Raw genomic sequence first — 22,622 nt, forward strand, 5'->3', positions numbered from 1 at the left:
AATGTGGGACTGAGGCAACAACCCTGTCTAGTTCCTCTTTGTAAATTAAACGATGGAGATAATGACCCATTAATTTTTATTTTGGCTGTTGGTTGTTGGTAAAGAGATCTAATTATATTTACAAAATGTTTATTGAAGCCGAATCTGTCCAAAGTTTGATAAAGAAATTCCCAATTGACCCGATCAAAGGCCTTTTCGGCATCAAGGCATTATCATGTGTTTGGCGGCTTTTTATAAATCCAGTCTGGTCCTCGTCTATTAATTCAGGAAGGATAGTCTCTAGTCTTTTTGCTATAATTGCTGTATACATCTTATAATCCACATTAAGAATTGAAATAGGCCTATAATTGCAACTAAATTCCCTGTCCTTACCCTCCTTTGGAAGTAATGAGATAATTGCCTCATTCCATGAAGGTGGAAGTTTACATTCTTTTTTAATCCAGTTAAATGTTTTTAACAGGAGTGGGGCTAGTTGTTCTTTAAAGGTTTTATACCACTCTGCAGGAAAGCCGTCACTACCTGGTGTTTTAGATGTTTTTAAACTCCCAATCACTTTATTTATTTCTTCTAGTGTGAAATCTGCTGTAATGAAATCGTTTTGTATTTTGCCTATACTTGGTAAATCCAGTTCATTAAGAAAATTTCTTGTCGCTTCCATTTTTAGAATCAGAGGTGTCCGTATACAGTTGTTTATAGTAATTTAGAAAAATGGCCTCTATTTTCTGTGGATGATGAATCGAACTATTTGTTTGTGGGTCTCGTATTCTATGAATGATACTATCAACTTGCTGTTTACGTAGGCGTCGGGCAAGTAATTTGGCTGCTTTAGGGCCGGATTCGTAGTATGTCTGCTTATAGAATCGAGCCTTCTTCTCGACATCTTGTTCTAACAGGTCGTTAATCTGTTTCCTTAATTGCTGCATACGCGTTAGTAGTTCTGGGTCCCTGTTGATTTTGTGTTGTTGCTCCACATTTGATAAATCTGATGTCAGGGTATTATACTCCTTAATTCTCTTTTTTTTATTTTGTGCTGATAGTGCAATCAAATTCCCACGCATCACAGCCTTCAATGAATCCCACAATATAGACGGGTCTACCTCTCCATTATCGTTTATCATCATATATTCTTTGATATTCAATTCAATCTAATCTGCAACTGCTTTGTTATTTAACAAACCCACATTCAACCTCCAACCTGTCCTTCTCTTCCTTCCTTCTATTTGAACTGTCAGGTACAGAGCACTGTGGTCAGAGACATCAGTTACTCCAATGCTACAATCTCTCACCCTATAACAGTCACTTTTTGGCATAAAAAAATAATCAATTCTAGAGTAAGAACGGTGAGGAGCTGAGTAGTGAGTGTAGTTTTTGAGAGACGGATTAATATGTCTCCAGACATCGCAGTATCCTATATCATCCCAGGCTGTGTTAATCAATTTTGATATTTTGCTTTTATTTCTTTTGTTGTTAGTTGTGTCTAAATGTTGGTTTAATACCACATTAAAATCTCCACCACATATACAGATACCCTCTGCCTCCAGTACAATTACATCCATTAATGTTTTGAAGAACAGTTTACTAGTATCGGGTGGTGCATACACATTTACTAATGTTACTATATCTTCTTCAATTTTACCCTTAACGATGAGATATCTCCCCTCCTTTTCTTTTATTTCCTTATATGATTCAAATTTAAATTTATTAGCGACAAGAATAGCAATCCCCCTTCTATGCGTATGCTCATATGAGTTATAGTAAGTATTTTTAAAGCCAAATATTTTCAATTTCTCATGCTCTTGTTGAGAAAGATGAGTTTCTTGCATAAAAATGATATCTGCTTTCTCTTTTTTAAATTTGGTCATTACCTTTGACCTTTTAATTGGGTTACCCAGACCATTCACGTTTAAGGACATTAGTTTAACCTCAGTAGACTGTGCCACCATCAAAACGAGTCATTCTTACACCACTATGTTTCCACAGGCTAACCTTAAATAAAAAAATAAACTGTAACACGGTAACAAGCCAGGAACTGCTTAGAACAAGCATTATAACAGAAAAGTATATGGACTTCCAAAGTCTGAAGAGCATTCTCCAGTTTTCAGCTGAGGTGGGGGAAAACCTCTCTCCGGGAAAGGGCCCCCACCCCAATAAGTCCGCTACAGATCGTATCGCAATTCACTTACGTGTGTCCGATGGCACAGCTGACCTCATCATCCCTCCAGCCGGCGCCATATACACTGAACATCTTTATGTAAAGGGTCGCTATAACATAGGTTTTTAAACACTGCTGTGTCCATGTTCAAATTCCTGTAGGCGTTCTTTAGCTCTTCTGGCAGTGTCCCTACTTGTGGTTGATCCCACTCGCTGCCACGATGTAACTCGCTGGAGACGATCCAACAGGTGGCTCTTACCGGGCGGTCTCTCGGGCACCTCCACGTTGTATCCCCGCCGATGCAGATCCTGCGCTGCCTCCCAGGCACTGCCGTACACCTGCACACCGTCCTCCCAATAAATGCGCATCCGATTGAAAGGCGTCTGGAAACGGATGCCCTTTTCTTTGAGAGCCTTTTTGATATTGTTGTACGCCTATTGTTTTGATATTTGATATACAGCGGTTTCTCATCTATCATGATTTTCTTTCGCCAGGCTTTTTGGATAACCATCTCCTTGGTGCTGTACTGCTGGAAATTTACTATATTTGACCTCGGACGCGAGTTTGGGCCCGGTCTTGGCGCCAGGGCTCTGTGTGCACGTTGTATTTGCAAGTCCACATCGCCAAGCTCAAATTCGGAGCGAAGCAGTTTTTCGACAAATTCCATCACCGAGCCTTGTTCAGCGTTCTCTGGCACACCGTGGATCCTGATATTGTTTCGTCGAGCCCTCGACTCAATATCGTTCAGTCTGTCCTCTAGTTTCTGCTGATCCTTTATAGCCTGTTGAAGGGCGGCGTTGGCCTCCGCACTCCATGTTTCAGTGTCGTCGATCCGCGTCTCCATCTCGTTGATTTTCTTACTGTGTTCTTGCATGGCTAGCATGTTTGTTGATGGTTGTTGGTTAACTTCTTGTTTGAACTCAAGAAACTCTTCTCTCATATCATGTTTAATTTCGTCTTTGAATGTTTTTAAATCTTCTTTAAGTTCCGACTTGAGCTCGCTGATCTGCTTGCTTATAGTTTCAAGCCCCGTGTACACATTCTCCGATGTTGTTTCGTCTCCATGTTGTCGGATCTCTTCTCCCCGCATGTCGTCCACTTCGTCTTGCCCTGCACAGTGCGGATAGTTATTCGTTGTACTTTGCGTCCCTTTACCTCTGCCTTTCTTCCCCCCCCCCGTCATATCAATGAAGAAAAATCACTTTTTTGAATCAAAAATAATTACACGGGGGTAAATATAACGCCGACTTGCGAGAGCTAAGTGCTCAACCTGACATTTTGGTCTGCAGCCAAACCGGAAGTCCCTCGACCCATCTTCAATGCTCCAACTGAGGGAAGGAGGTTGTTCCCCAAAATCTCGCAATACATGGCCCCGGTCATCCTCTCCTTAATACAGTGCAGTCGCCCTGTCCCATGTGTAGAAAAACACCCCCAAAGCATGATGCTACCACCCCCATGCTTCACAGTAGGGATGGCGTTCTTGGGATGGTACTCATCATTCTTCTTCCTCCAAACACGTTTAGTGGAATTATGACCAAAAAGTTCTATTTTGGTCTCATCTGACCACATGACTTTCTCCCATTACTCCTCTGGATCATCCAAATGGTCATTGGCAAACTTAAGACGGGCCTTGACATGTGCTGGTTTAAGCAGGGGAACCTTCCGTGCCATGCATGATTTCAAACCATGACGTCTTAGTGTATTACCAACAGTAACCTTGGAAACGGTGGTCCCAGCTCTTTTCAGGTCATTGACCAGCTCCTCCCGTGTAGTTCTGGGCTGATTTCTCACCTTTCTTAGGATCATTGAGACCCCACGAGGTGAGATCTTGCATGGAGCCCCAGTCCGAGGGAGATTGACAGTCATGTTTAGCTTCTTCCATTTTCTAATGATTGCTCCAACAGTGGACCTTTTTTCACCAAGCTGCTTGGCAATTTCCCCGTAGCCCTTTCCAGCCTTGTGGAGGTGTACAATTTTGTCTCTAGTGTCTTTGGACAGCTCTTTGGTCTTGGCCATGTTAGTAGTTGGATTCTTACTGATTGTATGGGGTGGACAGGTGTCTTTATGCAGCTAATGACCTCAAACAGGTGCATCTAATTTAGGATAATAAATGGAGTGGAGGTGGACATTTTAAAGGCAGACTAACAGGTCTTTGAGGGTCAGAATTCTAGCTGATAGACAGGTGTTCAAATACGTATTTGCAGCTGTATCATACAAATAAATAGTTAAAAAATCATACATTGTGATTTCTGGATTTTTTTTTTTAGATTATGTCTCTCACAGTGGACATGCACCTACGATGACAATTTCAGACCCCTCCATGATTTCCAAGTGGGAGAACTTGCAAAATAGCAGGGTGTTCAAATACTTATTTTCCTCACTGTATAGATTAAATTGTTTTACATGCACTTATCTAGCAAGACCGGTTTTAGATATTTTTCCCAGCAGTTTTTAACTTTTTGCTGTTATGTAAGTGCATTTAAACTTTTTCATATTCATATTTAATCTTAAGTAGAGATTTAAATAATGCTGACTATCAGAAAAGAATCCGGCTGTTGCTTAGTGTGACTTGCTACTGTTGGCTGCTGGTTTATATTTCGTGTGCACGATCTGTCTGTTAACAAAACTGCATATCTCTAGTGCACCAAAAGTTAAATAGTGTACCTTTAAGTAAAGAAATAACAGTGATTATAATTTGTAATCAATTATCTGAATTTTTATTTAGTCAAAAACTAAGTACACCATTACATATAAATGCTTCTGAATGTTATATATTTGTTACATCAACTAATTTTGAAATGTTTGGAAATGTAAATTGATATTTCCTACTAACAATATTGATATATAAAAAATAACTGGCTTAAAATGGAGCGCAACTGGAAGAAAACAAAACTAGAGGTATTTTGCATTTCATGGAAAGAAAGCTCGATTGCATACAGAGAGGCCTTAAAAGCTGCTAGATCTGCTTATTTTTCAACCCTATTAGAAGAAACTAAACAAAACCCTAGGTATTTATTTGAAATAGTGGCTAAACTAATGAAAAATAAAGCTTGAAGCCCAGAAGTTTCCAAGCAGCACAGCAGTAATAACTTTATGAACTTCTTCACTTATAAGATTGATAATATCAGGGAGAAAATTATAACCATGCAACCGTCTACTACAGTATCGCATCAGGGAGTGCATTGCAGTCTCCCTAAGGAAAAATTCGAATCATTCATTGCTATAGAAGAGGAAGAATTCGCTGAACTCGTTAAATCATCTAAATCGACAACATGTATGTTAGACCCTATACCGACTAAGCTACTGAAAGAGATGCTACCAGAGGTCATAGATCCTCTTCTTAATATCATTAATTCATCTTTGTCATTAGGATACGTACCAAAAACTTTTAAGCTGGCTATGATTAAACCGCTTGTTAAAAAAATGCAACTTGAGCGTACAGAATTAGTCAATTACAGGCCGATCTCGAATCTACCTTTTCTATCAAAGATACTAGAAAAGGTGGTATCCTCACAACTATGTTCCTTTTTAGAAAAAAAAAAGATATCTGCGAAGATTTTCAGTCAGGATTTAGACCATACCATAGGACTGAGACTGCTCTCATTAGAGTTACAAATGATTTGCTCTTCTCATCCGATCGTGGTTGTATCTCGCTATTAGTGTTACTCGATCTTAGTGCTGCATACACCTAGCATACACATAACACATTATAGACTTCTATAATTCAATGTTACTGTGCGTTCACACCGGACGCGAATAGTGCGTCAAATTCGCGCCTGCCGCATCTAGTTAAACGCTTGACCACTTTGTGTCCATTCGTCAGAGGCAAAAGTTTCTAAACCCGTTGGCGGCCATCTTTTTACAAGATGTCTGATGTTGATCGATCATTTATCGAGAGAGTCACCGCTCTGTATTTGCTCTGGAGAGCAGAACAGCGGCGTAGGGATCATCGTCGCCGTATTTGGGTCCACCAGAACCTTCGGAGGCGAACCCAGTTTGGCGAGTTTCACCATTTGCTCCAGGAGCTGCGCCTAGATGACGGCCGCTATCAGCGGTGCTTCCGCCTGTCTCGCGCCCAGTTTAATGACCTGTTGTCCTGCATCGGAGTGAGGATCACCCTCGCCCTCACCCACATAATCTGTAATTTATTTTTGTATTGATGATAAATGGAGCCAGCCTCCAAAAGTAATTAACCTGTCCTGGTTTTATTTTTTCACACACAACACTGTCCAGACACAAACTATTCTTATACACTAAAGTATATTGGTTGTCTTTACATTAGAATAATAATGTTTCATATACAGTAATCTGGATTTAGATATGGAATAAATAGCATTCAATACAAAATGAATATGTCTCGTATGTTGAAATCAAGTTTTTATGTGATAAAAGATTTACTTTGTTTTTACTTCACCACGTGACAGCAGCAAGCAGGCTCCTGATTGGTTAACGTGCACGAATTGACGCAGAAGTTCAGATTTTTCAACTCGGGCGGCAGACGCGAATTCGCGTCAAACGCGTGAATGCACAAAAAGCACTACATAAAATCATTATGTAGAATGATATATACGAACTTGCCGCGCCGCGCTCTACGCCTCATTCGCACCGCAGGAATTTTTTATGCGCGTAACGCATCTTTGCATTGACTTAACATTGAAATCACTCGCGCCTGACACGCTATTCGCGTCCGGTGTGAACGCACCATTAGGCTGCATAGATTAGGTCAGCCGGAACTGGGAACACTTACCATAAGTCCTGATGTACTCGTTACATCATAAGAAGAATGGCGTCTACGCTAATATTAGTCTCTCTGTTTATCCCGAGGTTTACCGCAGTCCGCCGGATCCAGGCTGTATCCAGATCTGATGAAGGACCTGTGACTGGACGCGACGACAACGCAGTCCTGAAGTGTCAACTAGTCTCTCCCCTGTGAAGACCTCCCTCCCATCCCTTTACCTATCTACAGATAAAGCGTTGTCGGGATAATTCCGGTTTGCGTGGCTATGCGGAAGCAATAAAAATTCTGTATTATAAATTTTAAGGCCAGACAAGTAGTTTGTTGAGGGTTGGCTTGTAGGGAAGGACTACCTGCGTGCATACATTCACGTCTGCGCACATATATTCAAACGCGCATACCTATAGACTGAACTTGTAATACGCATGTGCACGCCATCAGTGTTCTCACGGGTTCGCGTTTTTGAAGTTTACGCAGAAAGAACTTAAGAGTTTTCTATTAAAACAAGTGTTGTATTAGCGGCCCCTAAGTTAATAACTAATGATCGTTGCGACGGAAGTGAATCAATCAAAACTAACTTTAGCTGGACAATAACTTTATTCTAGAGCTGCTATAAAGCCAAAACAATCTCTGTTACTTTAATTTCCTATTATCAATGTAAAGCCGCTTTGGAACAAAACATTGTTAAAAGCGCTATATAAATGAAGATGACTTGACTTGACTTAAAACCAATTTTTGTATAGGCTACTATTGGTGGCTCTGGCTGCTAGCTATGCTGTTGTGTTGGTTAGTAAAATCTATTCTGCAGTAAAACTAACAGACTGGTTTAGCCAAGTATTTAAATGGGAGAGCATAAGAAGAGAATAACTCAGTTCACTTGTCACTGAGTTTGTGATTGTAATACAGTTCGTTATTGTGGGAAGAAGGAGGCAAATGTTCAAATACTTTAATTAATTAATAAATAAACAAATACAAAACGAAAGTAAAGGCAGCAGTCCCTCACGGACGACTGCTGTCACACATAATAAAACAAAACTCCAGGCCTGTCCTCTCTCCATCTTCACTGTCATCGCTCCTCCTCTTATGCTTCCGCTCCTCCGTGAGAGACATGAGACCGGTGCGTCACACAGGTGTCGCTCATCAGTAATCACGCCACCAGCCTCGTCCTGCTCGCCACAGTGTTATTAAATCAGTTATCTTACCCAGTAAAGGACCTGTTGCTCGCCATGTTACAAGTTCCCTCGCTCTTCTCTGACACTGGACGGCAGCAGCGGGAAAACGTAGTGGGTGTGGTCAACCTGTCACTTGGATCCAGGGTGACCAATAGAAAAGGGTCTTCCATCCTGGTTGGTAGAGACTGCCCACTGAGACACAGCTTCATTCGCAAGCAAAACTTTTCAACTGGCAAGTAGAACTTTTCAACTTGCAAGCAAATGATTTAGACCCACACGAGACAGCAGAAAAGCAAAATTTGTGCATTTGTGATGAAAAGTGTTCAAAAGTGTTTCAAAGATTTACATGCATTGCAAATAATTGTATCTACTTAATTTTTGAGCCTTAAGAAGAATTTTTTTAATTACAAAATAATTAGTTTTACTCTCAAATGCAGTATGTTTGATTGAATAAAAAAGACACAAAGGAAACTCCATAGGTCTTCACAGGGGAAAGACTAGTTGACACTTCAGGACTGCGTTGTCGTCGCGTCCAGGCGCAGGCATATACAATATTATTATCTAGCCTACAATATAATATGAAGTGTGTCTTCCCTGAAACGTTTTATTTCATTACCTAAACGAGAGAGACCCGGCATGCGTCAGCAAGGGAGTAAAAGATGAAACAACACATGTACCTTTCAAACGTTTTTATTTGTCACAAATATTAAACTAGAGGCTAAATTTTGTGACCTAACTATGATGTTGGTTTGAGAAGCCACATGTTGTAGTGCTGCCCACTAGGCTATTGTCTTATCACTCCTAATACTCCCACGCAGAGCTTAATTCATGTAGCCTATTAGAAAACTAATCTATCACTCACATGGTGCAGTTGTCTGCTACTCGAGAAAACACGTTGTGATACGTCCACTCCATAACATGTGAAAATCTATAGTTATAGCGCCACTTGGCGGTCAAGAGCAGAAATGGATTTCCCGTCGCAACCGCGGTGGTATAACCTTGGCAGCAAAAAACACATTCTGGTTGAGTACCATCAGTACATTGTGTTTATACACTGATCAGTCTCTAAGATCATCTGATCTCTGTGTTTATCTGTATACTATATTATGTACAGCAAATTGTCAACAGCTGTTGATGTAATTGTGCTCTATAAATGACATTGATATTAATTTAGGTTACACTTTATTTTAAGGTGTCCTTGTATAGAGTAATTGAGGAGTAATAATAATTGACAACATATACTTAGGAGTTAGGGTTAAGCCTTGTTTATACTTTCGCCTGGCTCCGCAGTGCGAGTCTCTGCAGACTGCGCGGGCACCTCCCCAAATGGACGAGGCATTTATACTCGACGCGCTCGCCGTTTTACTATTCTGTGAAAAGACAGGGGGCGACTCAAGTAATTGTCCTCTTAACCATCAGGAATCAACGGTGAGAAGGAGGAAGGTCCACACGTGGCAATGTTTATTTTAGTACATCACCACCAATACCACAAAAAGAATCGTGTAAAATCCAGTAAATCCTGAGATTATTACTTGTTTTTATATCCACATATTTTGTTCTAATGTCACATGTATGTAGGCTATACAACTAAATTAAAGATCTCTTATGATATCAATATCCCGTCTAAAGTATTGCAGCCACGGATATAATAAGCGTGAATCAAAAATTTTAAAACACACGTAAAAATATATTGCACAAACTGAAAAAAATAATGCAAAATGATCAGAATAGCAAACAACGTGGTCACGGATCAAAATATAATAAGCGTGAATCAAGAAATAACAAGCATGAATAAAAACTTTAAGCATTAAAAAAACTTTAGCATTAAAAGTTATTTTGCACAAAACAAACTTTCTTAAAAAGTATGTTTTCCTTGGTTTTATTACTCTGTACTTTGTGCTCTCTTGCATTTTCTGCTCATATTTTACTCTTTTGTACGCTTGTGCTGTTTTTCTTTATGCTCTTCTTTCTATGTTCTGCGCTTGCTTTCACAAATGTCGCAGTTCGAATTTAATGTAAATTAGGGCGGGCTTAAGCGTCACCATTGGTCCACTAGTTCTAGATTGACAGCTCCTCCTCTAGCCAATCAATCGAAGAGGGGAGTCGACGTCACACCAATGCGACTCATGGCTACTGATGCTTACTTATACAGGGGAAGACGACCATCAACTCAGCTGGCAAAAATCTTTCTGGGGCAGGACACCATTAAACATGCATGTGTGCCTGCAACTCAACCTGTTTTAAGTCTACCTGGCAATATGTTATCGTTAAATTTGTCATCCTAACGACGACCTGTCACAGTTGTGCCTGTCTGATGATCCATCATTCACCTCTAATGCACTTACCTCTGGACCTGGCACTGCGAGCGTCGATCTTCTCCGAGCAACACAACAGTGTTTCATCAAAGAATTGGCGATTTGAAGGAGAAGTTTGAACGAATAACTCGCTTGTAAAAACAGTAACTTGCCACCACCTACTGGCCGTTTTACTTTCATATTTAATCAATAACAAGGATGGGCAATGTCGGTCCTGGGTGCAGAGTTTAGCTCCTCCAACCCTAATCAAACACACCTGAACCAGCTAATCATCGTCTTTAGGATAATTAATACTACAGACAGGTGAGGTTTTTATCGGAGTTGACGCTAAACTCTGCAGGACAGCGGCACTCCAGAAACAAAGTTACCTATCCCTGATGGAGATGTTACTGTATTCAAATTTGAAGCTATATTTAAAACATTAATCCTAAAGTAATATGCAGTTATGTAGCTATGTAAATAAACACAATAAGTATAATAAATCACTGTATATTAAATCCAACTTGTTTCTGTATATATTCTCTGTAACACAATCATTTTCAATAATCTTTTGTCAAATTTGGCGTAGTTAATAAAAAAGGTAGGCAATGCGTAGCGGTGACAGGTCAAAGTCCTAAAGTCTTCAGACAATGGCCGTTTTTAACTTAGTTTTTGCAAAGAATTGTAGCGTTTCATAACAGCAGCCTTAGCATATTGACATCATGAGCCAAGTAATATTGTTAACACCAATTACCAGTGTGCACATTAACATTCTCATGTATCTCAAAAAAGATGAATTTAATTATTTATGTCCAGAGTTCAGATAGCTTTACTGCTTGAAAGTCTTTGTAAAGTTAAATTAAACTGTCGTCTTCCCCTGTATAAGTAAGCATCAGTAGCCACGAGTCGCATTGGTGTGACGTCAACTCCCCTCTTCGATTGATTGGCTAGAGGAGTAGCTGTCAATCTAGAACTAGTGGACCAATGGTGACACTTAAGCCCGCCCTAATTTACATGAAACTCGAACTGCAACATTTGGGAAAGCAAGCGCAGAACATAGAAAGAAGAGCGAAGAGAAAAACAGCACAAGTGTACAAAAGAGTAAAATATGAGCAGAAATTGCAAGAGAGCACAAAGTACAGAGTAATAAAACCAAGGAAAACATACTTTTTAAGAAAGCATGACCATACGTTTAAGTTTTGTGCAAAATAACTTTTAATGCGTTTAAAGTTTTTATTCATGCTTGTTATTTCTTGATTCACGCTTATTATATTTTGATCCGTGGCTGCAATACTTTAGACGGGATATTGATCCCATAATCTCTTAAATACTTTCTAATTTCACTAAACATTTCATTACATTTCGTGGACATTTTATAATACATGGACCTTTATTTTTATTAAAATGGCTTGTGTCTGCTATAGGCTCATTTTGTAAATGTAAGCAACTAATTTAAGACGCACAAACTGGGTGCTGGTGCGGTGAGACGTACATGCTCAGCCAGATTTGGCTCGAAGTCGTGCATCTTCTTTGTGCGTTGTTACAAAAAAAACGTACACACCGTACACACACTCACTGCGCTGTGTTCTTTTCGAAGAACAGGGATGCGCTGGCCCACCCCTGGCCCAACCGTCCCCTTTAGGCTTTTCCCCCCGTGTCAATGATCCCCCAGGACATCAAACAGGTCAGAGAGAATGGATGCCCAGTTCTCCTAGTGGCTCCCCTCTGGGAATCCAGACCATGGTTCCCAGAGCTGGTTCAGATGACGGAAGGAGTCCCCTGGCCGGTCCCGCTGAGGAGAAATCTCCTCATGCGGGCGAACGGGATGATATGGCATCCACGACCCGACTTATGGGCCCTCCATGTGTGGCCCCTCAACGGGTACCCGGGGACCTCCCTGAGAAGGTCCTGAACACAATCACTGAGGCTATGATGCTCTGAAGTGGTCAGTGTTCTCCAACTGGTGCTCGGACAAACACTTCGAACCCGAGTCATGCGAGGTATCGGTCGTACTCTCCTTCCTTCAAGAGCTGTTGGACGCGGGCCGCTCCCCGTCCACGCTCAAAGTGTATGTGGCAGCCATTGCAGCTCATCATGCTCCGTTGGCTGGCCAATCGCTAGGAAGAGACGACTTGGTCTTACAGTTTCTTAAGGGAGCCAGGAGGATGAACCCCTCCAGGCCTCCGTCCTTGCTGTCGTGGGACCTCTCCACAGTCCTTGGGGCCCTGAAGGGACCACCTTTAGAACCGCTCCAGTCGGTTGATCTCAAGCTACTCTCACTAAAGTCTGCTCTCCTGCTGGCACTGGCTTCTATCAAGCGAGTGGGGGATCTGCAGGCGCTCTCTGTGAGCCCCTCTTGTTTGGAGTTGGTGACTCCAAAGTCACCCTCAGATCCAGGCATGGCTATGTACCCAAAGTGCTCTCAACACCGCTTAGAGCACAGGTTATCACATTATTAGCTCTTCCCCCTTCCGCAGAGGATGGGGAGGCTAATTTGCTCTGCCCCGTTAGAGCACTGAAAATCTATCTGGAGCGTTCTGCGTCTTTTAGACAATCAGAACAGCTCTTTGTCTGCTTCGGTGGCTGATCCAAGGGATCTCCAGTCACGAAGCAAAGGCTGTCCAGATGGATAGTATATGCTATATCTCTGGCATATACCTCAGTGGGTCAGGTCTGCCCTATTGGTACTAGAGGCATGGCCTCGTCTTGGGCTTGGTCCTCTGGGTTTCCTGTTCAGGACGTTTGTGCAGCGGCCGGCTGGTCCTCGCCTTCCACATTTGTGAAATTCTATAACATGGAGGTACCTTCCCTGCAGGCGAAGGTCCTTTCTGTATGATTTAGACTCGACAAGTGTCTGGTCTTATCCACATGTCATGTCAATGTTCATAAGCACACCATTCATTTTTTATTATAAAATGGCCCGCGCCATTGGATGTGCAGTTGCCGCAGCACAGCCAATGAGTGAGCCAGACACTCACTGTGCTAGCTGTGCAGCTGCAAATGCGTTTTACATTTTAGGCTTCAGAATTTTTCGAGGAAAAGGAGTTTCCCCACTGCGTATAGCTATGCAATACTCATTCCCTAACTCTCAGGGAACCGAAATTACGATTGTAACAGAGTACGTTCTAGCGCCTCAGTCCCAATACTGTAAAACTCGACCTACATTCACATCACATGTTAATGCAGCGGTAGAGTTACACTCACAGGACACTGCACTTATTAGCAATCACAAAAGTTCATTATTTGCTCGTGCTTTAAAGCTTTGATGGGTAAACATTTCATTGCCGTTCTGTTCTGACATGATGCACTTTTTCTGAGCGTGTACGCCCAAAATTTTGCTGTTTTCATGAATACAAAAGTTGGGTGACCCTCCCCCTAGACTAAAAAAAGTTGGATGACCCTCCCCTCAACAAAGAATAAAAAGACATGACCCTCCCCTATTTTTTCCCCGATGGTCCATTCCATAAATACCAAACGGTCCCTAAAATGAATAGTTTCACATCTGTGTTTTTTCTGTAATCTTGCATATGAATTATTTGAAATGTTGAACCCTAAATAACTTATCATTAATTAGCAATAGGGTAAAGATGGTGGAATTTTAAATAACTGATGGTATAACTGTTATGTCACAGCTTCAAGACCGTCAGCACTTTGTGGAGAATGATGACATGTACAGCCTACAGGACCTGATTGACACCTCCAGTGGGCATCTCAGTTGCTCCCTCACTGAAATTCACACAACTTTTGCCAAACATATTAAACTGGACTGTGAGGTAAGTTTGTGGGTGATGCTCTGAACATAGAAGCATCACATATCAAAGTCTTTAAAGGGGTCAGATCATTTTGTTCCAGTTATAATGTAGCTTTGGCTTGCTTAGTTGGGGACATTTAATATTAAACAATATTATTGATCTACCTTACTTAAGGTGGACGATGACACCATTTTCTTCTAGAAACAAACTTTGTTGTATTATTTTCATGCTATCACTGTGAAGCTGCTTTTAAACAATCTGTATTGTATAAAGCGTAAAATATAAATAAAGGTGACTTGACATGACTTGATAATATTAGTCAAGGTTTCTCACACCATATCTTGATACCAACCTCTGTGAACTGTTAAATTAAACAGACTGTAAAACCTTAAAGGTTTAGTTCACCCAAAAATGTCAATTCTGTCACCATGTACTCACACTCTCGTTGTTCCAAACCTGACTTTCTGTCTTTTGCTAGACACAAAAAAGTATATTTTGAAAAATGTGTTCTTTTTCTTGTTTTTCCCCCCTCTTTCCCAGTGATGGTCCAGTGTTGTTTGGACACTACTGACTTTAATTTTTTTTTGTGTGTGTGTTCTACAGATAAAAAAACAAAACAGATTTGAAACAACATGAGGGTAAATGATGACTGAATCATTTATTTAAGACTTAGGTGTATTGTAAATACCACATGTGTGAAGTTCTTTGCTGCGCTCACACACAGACTGTGGGTATGCTGTTGAGTTCAGCATAATTTATATAATATAGGCCTGGTTTCACAGACAGGGCTTAGATTAAGCCAGGATTAGGCCTTAGTTCAATTAGGACATATATTTTGGGCCCTATCTTACACCCGGCGCAATGCAGTGCCAAGCGCGACGCAAGTGTTTTTTGCTAGTTTCAGTCCGAAGCAGTTATCATTTTCACATCCTGCGCCACGTTGTTTAAATAGCAAATGCATTTGCGCCCATTGGCGTGCTGGTCTGAAAACGAGGTGTGTTCTGGTGCATTGTTGGCGCGTTGCTATTTTGAGGCAACAGAAATAGACTGCGAAAAATAGAATTTTTTTTGCCATTTAATGAGCGCATTAGTAATGTGCGCCTATAGGCGAGTCCACAACGCACGCGTGTACACTCTGCTTATTAAACACACAGGGACGCACAGCAGCACACAAACATGCCAAATATTTAAAATAAAAGGATTACAATGTAAAATATTATTATTGTGTACATAAAGATATGGTGGAATCCATTTTGTCCCGTAGATGGTCTGGACAATCACTTTTACCTCGCGCACAAGCAGTTCCGTTTGGGCTCTGGAGTCGTCGGTCTTTCCACTATCAAATTCCGTCATGTAAATAGCGAATCTGCCATGGCGCGAGCGCAACTGACATTTAAAGGGAATGAGAGATGAGACTTAACGCACGTAAATCCCAAAACACACCCATTACTCATTATGAGAATTGGGACAACCCTTTTGGATCATGCGCCTGGTGCGCCGACCATTTTTCCCGTTGTTAAACTAGCAAAAGTGGATTTGGTGAACTTGCGCCGTGCGCTTTAGACCATGCGCTTAGATCGTTAAAATAGGGCCCTTTAAGTTAGAACAGCTCAAAAATGCCATTTAGTCTGGGACTAGGTTTAAGCCTTGCCTGTGAAACTGGGGGATAACCTGGGTGGATGAAGTACACAAATCCTGACCTGATTCATCAAAATTAATTAGAACACATTTTTACAGTGAAAAACAAAATCTTGTTCCTATTTTGTTCAGTTCATATTTCATGGCTAGAAATTGTTTGTTTTCTGTGCCTGTGCTCTGTAAAACAATCTACCCCAGCAATTTCAGTTAATTCTGAATTAAATGTCTCAAAAGTTGAAAGAAAAATTTGAACATGGTATGACCCCTTGAAAGTGAGCAGCTTCTGAAGTGAAATCAATTCTGCTGTGTCACTATGCCAGCATCTCTGTCTGAACTCTCTCTTTTTTATACCATCAGAAATGCCAGGCCAAAGGCTTCATGTGTGAATTGTGCAAAGAGGGTGACATTCTCTTCCCATTCGACAGCCACACCTCCATCTGTAACGACTGCTTCGCTGTTTTCCACAGGTTTGCTTTTGAACACATCAGATACAGTACATCTCCAATTACCACATTCCATATGCACTGTTATAGGGCCTGGAAAGGCATAGATTTGGTTCGCTAATCATATTAACTCAAGGGAACTTGATTATATATTCTTGGCCACAAGATATTATTTTGAGGCCATAAAAGCCATAAAGATTAATTTAGTCAAAATAACATTCATACCTCGTGACCATGCAGTGTGAAGTCATGATCGTGAGATCCTATGATGAGGGAACCATATCCTTTTCTCATGGCCATGAGTTTAATAAGTAAAACAGACCTGTATGACTACAGCAATGTGTGATAATCAGAAAGAAGATGAAATAATTTATTTTAAATTAGAAATGACATATTGTGATAATAAGTCAGAAGGCATCGAAGAAGTTCATTCTTTAAGTGACAGATCACCCAGAAGTGAAAATGCTTTCAAGTAAGTTCAAGTCACCTTTAGACTTTATATAACGCTTTTTACAATACAGATTGTTTCAAAGCAGCTTTACAGTGATAAAATGACATCATCATTTACATAATTTACTCACCTTTGTGTCGTGTACTCACCCTGTATAATTTTTTTTCTGAGAAAGAAAAGTGTGAAGAGAGTGAGCCAAACTGTCCCTTCCCAGGCACCATAAACTGCTACTTTACACTTAATGTTATGCTTTTTAATTTTACAGTGTTGACTGTAAATCTCAATAAGAGGGCGATAGAGTCCTACAAATGTCTGTGCCTTTCCATAGCTTATCCCCTAAAGCTTTGAAGTCTGTGATCCTGCTGCTGGAGAGCTACTATCCTGCAGAGTTTAGCTCCAACCCCAATCAAACACACCTGAAACATCTAATCAACGTGTTTAGGGGTACTTTGAAAATTACAGGTAGAAATGTTGGAGCAGGGTTGGAACTGAGGAAGGTAGCTCTCCAGGAGAAGGGTTGGAGACCCTTGCCCTAAAGGTAGATTGATATAAACATATTTTACTCTTCCTAACTTGCTCAGCGATATTGTCTTCACTGTTGGTTTGCTATGACAGTAGCTGACCTGAAAGAGAGATTGTCCCTTAAATGGTTAGTTAACCCAAAAATGAACATCAGCCCATGATTTACTCACCCTGAAGCCACACTAGGTGTATATGACTTTATGCTTTCAGACGAATACAATCTGAGTTATATTAAAAATTGTCCTGGCTCTTCCAAGCTTTATAATGGGAGTGAATGGCTGGAGAAAATTTGAAGCCCAAAAAAGTGCATCCATCCATGATAAAAATACTCCACACGGCTCCGGGTTGTTAATAAAGGTCTCCGACATTTCACTTCAAAATGGATAATTCGCTTCAAAAAGTTTTGTTTTGCTCTTTCCTCTGAGCTTCTGCGTTTGTCATTACGTTGTGCGTCAGGTCAGAGGTTAGTCTTCCATCGTAAATCGATGGCCGTCTGTCGGAAGCTAGTTATTATAGTTTATAAAGTTTTAAATATGGGTATTTTCCTTACACAAACGCATGGCTTCACTTCAGAAGGCCTTTTTTAACCCCCTGGAGTCATATGGATTACTTTTGGATGGATGGATGCACTTGTTTGGTCTTCAAATTTCCTCCAGCCATTCACTCTCATTATAAAGCTTGGAGGAGACAGGAAATTGTTTTAACATAACACCGATTGTATTTGTCTGAAAGAAGAATGTCATATACACCTAGGATGGCTTCAGGGTGAGTAAATCATGGGCTAATTTTCATTTTTGGGTGAACTATCCCTTACAGTTACCCTTGTGACAATGCTGAGTATTTAAGGTAAACAACAATATACTTGTGCTGCTGAATGAAACTGCACATTTCTGAAATCTTGTGTAGCTAGAAGCGCTTGCGTTCATGTACCTTATTCATTCTTTCTAAGTTTTGTTCTTGTTTTTTATTTTGCCATCTTGCCCAGGGATTGCTACTATGATAACTCGACCACATGTCCACGCTGTGCGAGAAATCTGGAACGCAAAAATGAGGAGTCTCTGAACCCATAGATCAGCCTGACGGATGGATGCCTCACAAACACTGTGAAATCTTCAGAGCCAGAACTCTGGCATGTGGGTCTTGTCTCATCTTCTCTGTAATTTATTTGTTCCTTTGTACCATGCTCCTGTCACTCTTAGAAATTATGACAATTTCTGTATTGTCATAAATTTGGTATGATCAGCATAGCAGGAAAACCTAACTGCTTTTAAAATCAGTTTCCCTCTGTTTTCCCATACATATGGAATTTTTGCTTACAGTTACATGTCTTCAGTCCAAACAGAAATCATCCATGTTAAACTTTAACAATGGCATGTTCTGCTGAAGACTGACTACGATGACTGTGAGGTCATTTTGATCTAAAGATTCCTACACAAAATCTGGGTAACATGCTTGTCATCTTGGGATCATGCAAAAATACTACAAGGCAACACTATGTTTTACTTTATAGTTATATTCCCAGAATATACAGTGGCTTAAAAATGTTGTTGATAATTTTCTAAAACTTATGTTGTGCTCCCATTTTATGAGATCAACATGGTCATGTTCTAATCTATTCATGTATCTGAGGAGAATGACTACTTCAGTTATATCCAAAATATCATTGGACGTTTTTGTACGGTTTGTCTTCAACAGTCATTTCTTATTTAAGAATATTATAATTACCTGGTGTTAAATCTGCTTAAATGGCAGAGTGCTATTTAATTGTCTCTGTAATAACTGTGCAAGAGAACCTGTGACATGTTATGAAGTCCAATAACTAACATATCTTTACACAAAGCATCAATAAAAATAATAAAAAGGAACAGTGGCCCATGTTTGGTTGATCTCCAGTTTCGCTTCTAGCATTAATCAAATAGTACCCTATGGGTATGGGGTACACCTTAATTTTTGTTTAGAATAAAGTCTATGATAATCCCTCTCAATCATTACTTATGATTCACTAGAAGTATGTTGTGGTGTTGTGCCTACAGAGACACTGCCCTGCAGAGGCCGGCTGGCCATCTGAAGCATCAGATTTCCCGGCCACTGTACAATGTGGGCCGGCCCGTTACTATGTAAATACATAAGGAATGAATGATAGTAAATTTACGTAGCCTTCAATCGGCCCAGGTACATGGCCAACCTAGAGTGGGACATTTATTATCCTCAGGCTTAAACTAAAACATGGTAAAACTGATGACTTTCACTCTGTGTCTGGTGGTTAGAAAAAAGCACCACATATTTAAGTTAATATATTAATACTTCATATGAATCATTCTTTTATATATATATATATACACACTGATCAGCCACAACATTAAAACCACTGACAGGTGAAGTGAATAACATTGATTATATCGCTGCACAGTATATACCAGGGGTCTCCAACCTTTTTTCATTTGAGAGCTACTTTTTAAAAATGAAAATGGCTGAGAGTGAGAGCTCATGTTATACAATACTTAAATATCTTAAATAATATCTCATAACTCTCATATTAACAGCTATCCAAACTGTTTTAGATTTTAAAGGAGTGTCTTGCAACGTTATCTACTAACATGTACAAGTTCAAATAGTTTTGACAATTTTTTTTTAAATGAAAAGATAAACCTCACATATTTCAGCCTTTATCAAAAAAGATAACTTACTGACATTAACAATGCACATTAGCTTATCTTTTATAATTAATAGTAAAAAATCTGTCATATTTTCACATGGTCTGAAGGTCTGAACAATAAAGGCAGACAGACTGAATAAAATGTAAATTCACTCTCCATCAGTAGGTGGAGCTTATGGAACAGCAGAAATAGAGCCGTTTCCCTGGTAACCTCTGTAAACAAACACAGGCAGGCTGCTTATAAACAAGTCTTTATACAAGGGTTTCTTGTATACAAACAATACCGGATGCGCGCGCATCCAGGAGGCAGAAAACCGCTATCTGTTATGCCGAGTTCAGTAAAAGAACATTGTAATTAACGTAGATTTCGCATTGTTTGTAATTTCTTGTTGACTCAATAATAAATTGCAATTTCAGAGTTGGATCTGTTTGTTTGTGTTTCATATTAATATAACATTATGTAAAACGTCCAACTGTTTACGAATCAAAATCCGGACATACTGTGATACATGTATGAATTATCATGTTAGACTAAGTTAGTAATGTAAGCCTCTATAGAGCCCGAATTTGCTTTTATATAAGTTAACCTTGTTTACGTTACTTTAAGACCTGCAACATATCATGACTGCACACATAACGTTACTTTACTGTAATCAAAGATTTGACCGTGGCGATTATATTAAGAAACTTACTCTCAGCAATGGTGAGATCTTGCCAGATCCCTACGCAATACCTGACGATCTATGGCCTGATATATATAATTATCTAATTCAGACACCAAGTGTGTATACAAGAGAAATGATTAGAGCGTACAAATCCCTTGATGCATACAACTACGTGTTATGTGGTCATGTGCAACTCGTCAAATACTTTGATGCTGCACCGGATTTTTGCGTGTTGAGGTCAGATGTGCTCCCTAGTCAAAGGCAAGGCATTAAAGCCAAGCCTTATGATGCCTGGGTGTATGTCCATAAGGGCCTTGGTTACATCCTTACGGCTAACTGCAAATGCATGGCAGGGTACGTCTATCAAAATGTATCTGCCATCACACAAAAATAATGTATGCTAATTCTGCTTTTACTCACATTACTCTGTCCATCACTCCAGCCTAGCCTCTTGTTGTAGTCATGCTGCTGCCATCATGTGTCAAGTTGAACTGTCGGGACAGAAATATGCTACTGAGGAGGAGGTTGCCTGCACCTCCAAACCCAATCAGTGGAAGGATATGTCCCGGTCAAAAGTTGAGCCGCAGAAACTAAAAATGATTAACTTCAGCCGTCCAAAAAGGCATCTAACCGAGTTACCCCAATCTCGTTGTGTACCAACACTCTAAAACGTTCCAGGTAGCTTACACACTGAGCCATCTGCATCATAGAGGCGCAACCATTATGAATAGAAAGAATATAACATACAACTTCCTCCTTCTGTCCCACTCTTCCATTTGCCTAGATTTGGAATTACTTGCAACATGTATAATTTAAATGAGCAGATAAAACACAACAGATAGGCCTGCATGTAAATAAATTATGAATACAATGATGGTGTTGCAGTTTCATAATACAAAAAAACATACAAACTGTAGTAAAATGTTCATTGAAAAAGTATTAAATATAATGCCTTTCTATTGAAAATAAACAAATCTGTTCCTACACTCAGCAATTACATCCGATGATCTTCAGGCTCTGAAAACAATATGCCCAGATGCTGCTTTGTTTACAGCTATCAACACAGACATGGACTCTGACACAGATACAGCCTCTGAAACTGAATACGAACTCCCTGAACCTCTTACAGCCATGTATGATCCATCTGCAAGGGACCTGTCACCAGCTGACCTAAAAGTTAAGTGTGAAGTTAGCTTTGACAAAATGAGAATAAGATGCACAATTTCTAAACTGGAACATCTACAGGATGTGACTAAAGAGCAGGCAAAGTGCACAACATGGAACATACACAGAGTAGGACTAGGACGTATAACTGGAAGTACTTTTAACAGGGTTGTTAGATGTAAGCAGTCTTCAGTTGAAAGTGTGGTCAAACATGTAATGCAGTATGACACCAAAGAGCTCACTGTACCAGCTGTCATGTGGGGCAGGCAAATGGAAGATACTGCACGTCAGTGTTACGAAACAGAAATGAGGAAGACACATACAAATTTCAACCTAAAAGCAGTGGGGCTAACTGTAAAAGCAGACAAGCCATATCTGGCTGCTTCTCCTGATGGGGTATTCTCCTGTGACTGCTGTGGAACTGGTTTACTAGAGATCAAATGTCCATACAAATACAGAGAGGGACTACAGGGGTCTGAAGCTGATGCTACCTTCTGCCTAGATGAATATTATGAGCTGCGCCAAAACCACTCATACTACTCACAGGTTCAACTGCAAATGTATGTTTGTCAATTGAACATGTGTGATTTCATGGTGTGGACAAAGAACAACAGCATCACCCGCCGGATATGGAGAGATGACCACTTCCTTGAAGAAACCCTTTCAAAGGGTGAAGTGTTCTTCATGGACCACCTCCTTCCAGAGCTGGTCTGCCGCCGCCAAGACCCCCAGTTGGCTGAAGAGGTTAACTGTCCTTGTTGCAAAAGACCCAGCTTTGGCAAAACGATCACATGCATAGACTGTTGCAAACAGTTCCACTATAAATGTGTGAACATTGTCAGACAGACCAAAAGATGGAAATGTGGATGTGAAGACATAGGCCTAGGTGGATACTGTACTGCACATGATGCCCCCCCCAAAAAAGTCTCCTCAAGTCATACATCTTTGTTAAATATATATTCATTAATTTCATTTAGT

At 40.3% G+C, this 22,622-nt stretch overlaps 1 protein-coding gene across 4 annotated transcripts in view; it reads left to right on the plus strand.

The window, feature by feature from the left end:
- Positions 1-20,193, plus strand: part of def8 (differentially expressed in FDCP 8 homolog) — a 117,504-nt gene extending 97,311 nt beyond the window's left edge. For 3 of the 4 annotated variants that reach the window (XM_084123921.1, XM_084123922.1, XM_084123923.1), the window contains 3 exons: positions 13,986-14,126; positions 16,101-16,210; positions 18,145-20,193. In XM_084123921.1, coding sequence (XP_083980047.1) covers positions 13,986-14,126; positions 16,101-16,210; positions 18,145-18,229 — 336 coding nt within the window. In that variant the 3' untranslated portion in view covers positions 18,230-20,193. The remainder of the gene's footprint in view (positions 1-13,985; positions 14,127-16,100; positions 16,211-18,144) is intronic. The other variant, XM_084123924.1, reaches the window with a different exon arrangement.
- The last annotated feature ends 2,429 nt before the right edge of the window (positions 20,194-22,622 follow it).

This window comes from Abramis brama (assembly GCF_963993115.1).
Source record: "Abramis brama genome assembly, chromosome: 9".
NCBI classification, from domain to species: domain Eukaryota; kingdom Metazoa; phylum Chordata; class Actinopteri; order Cypriniformes; family Leuciscidae; genus Abramis; species Abramis brama.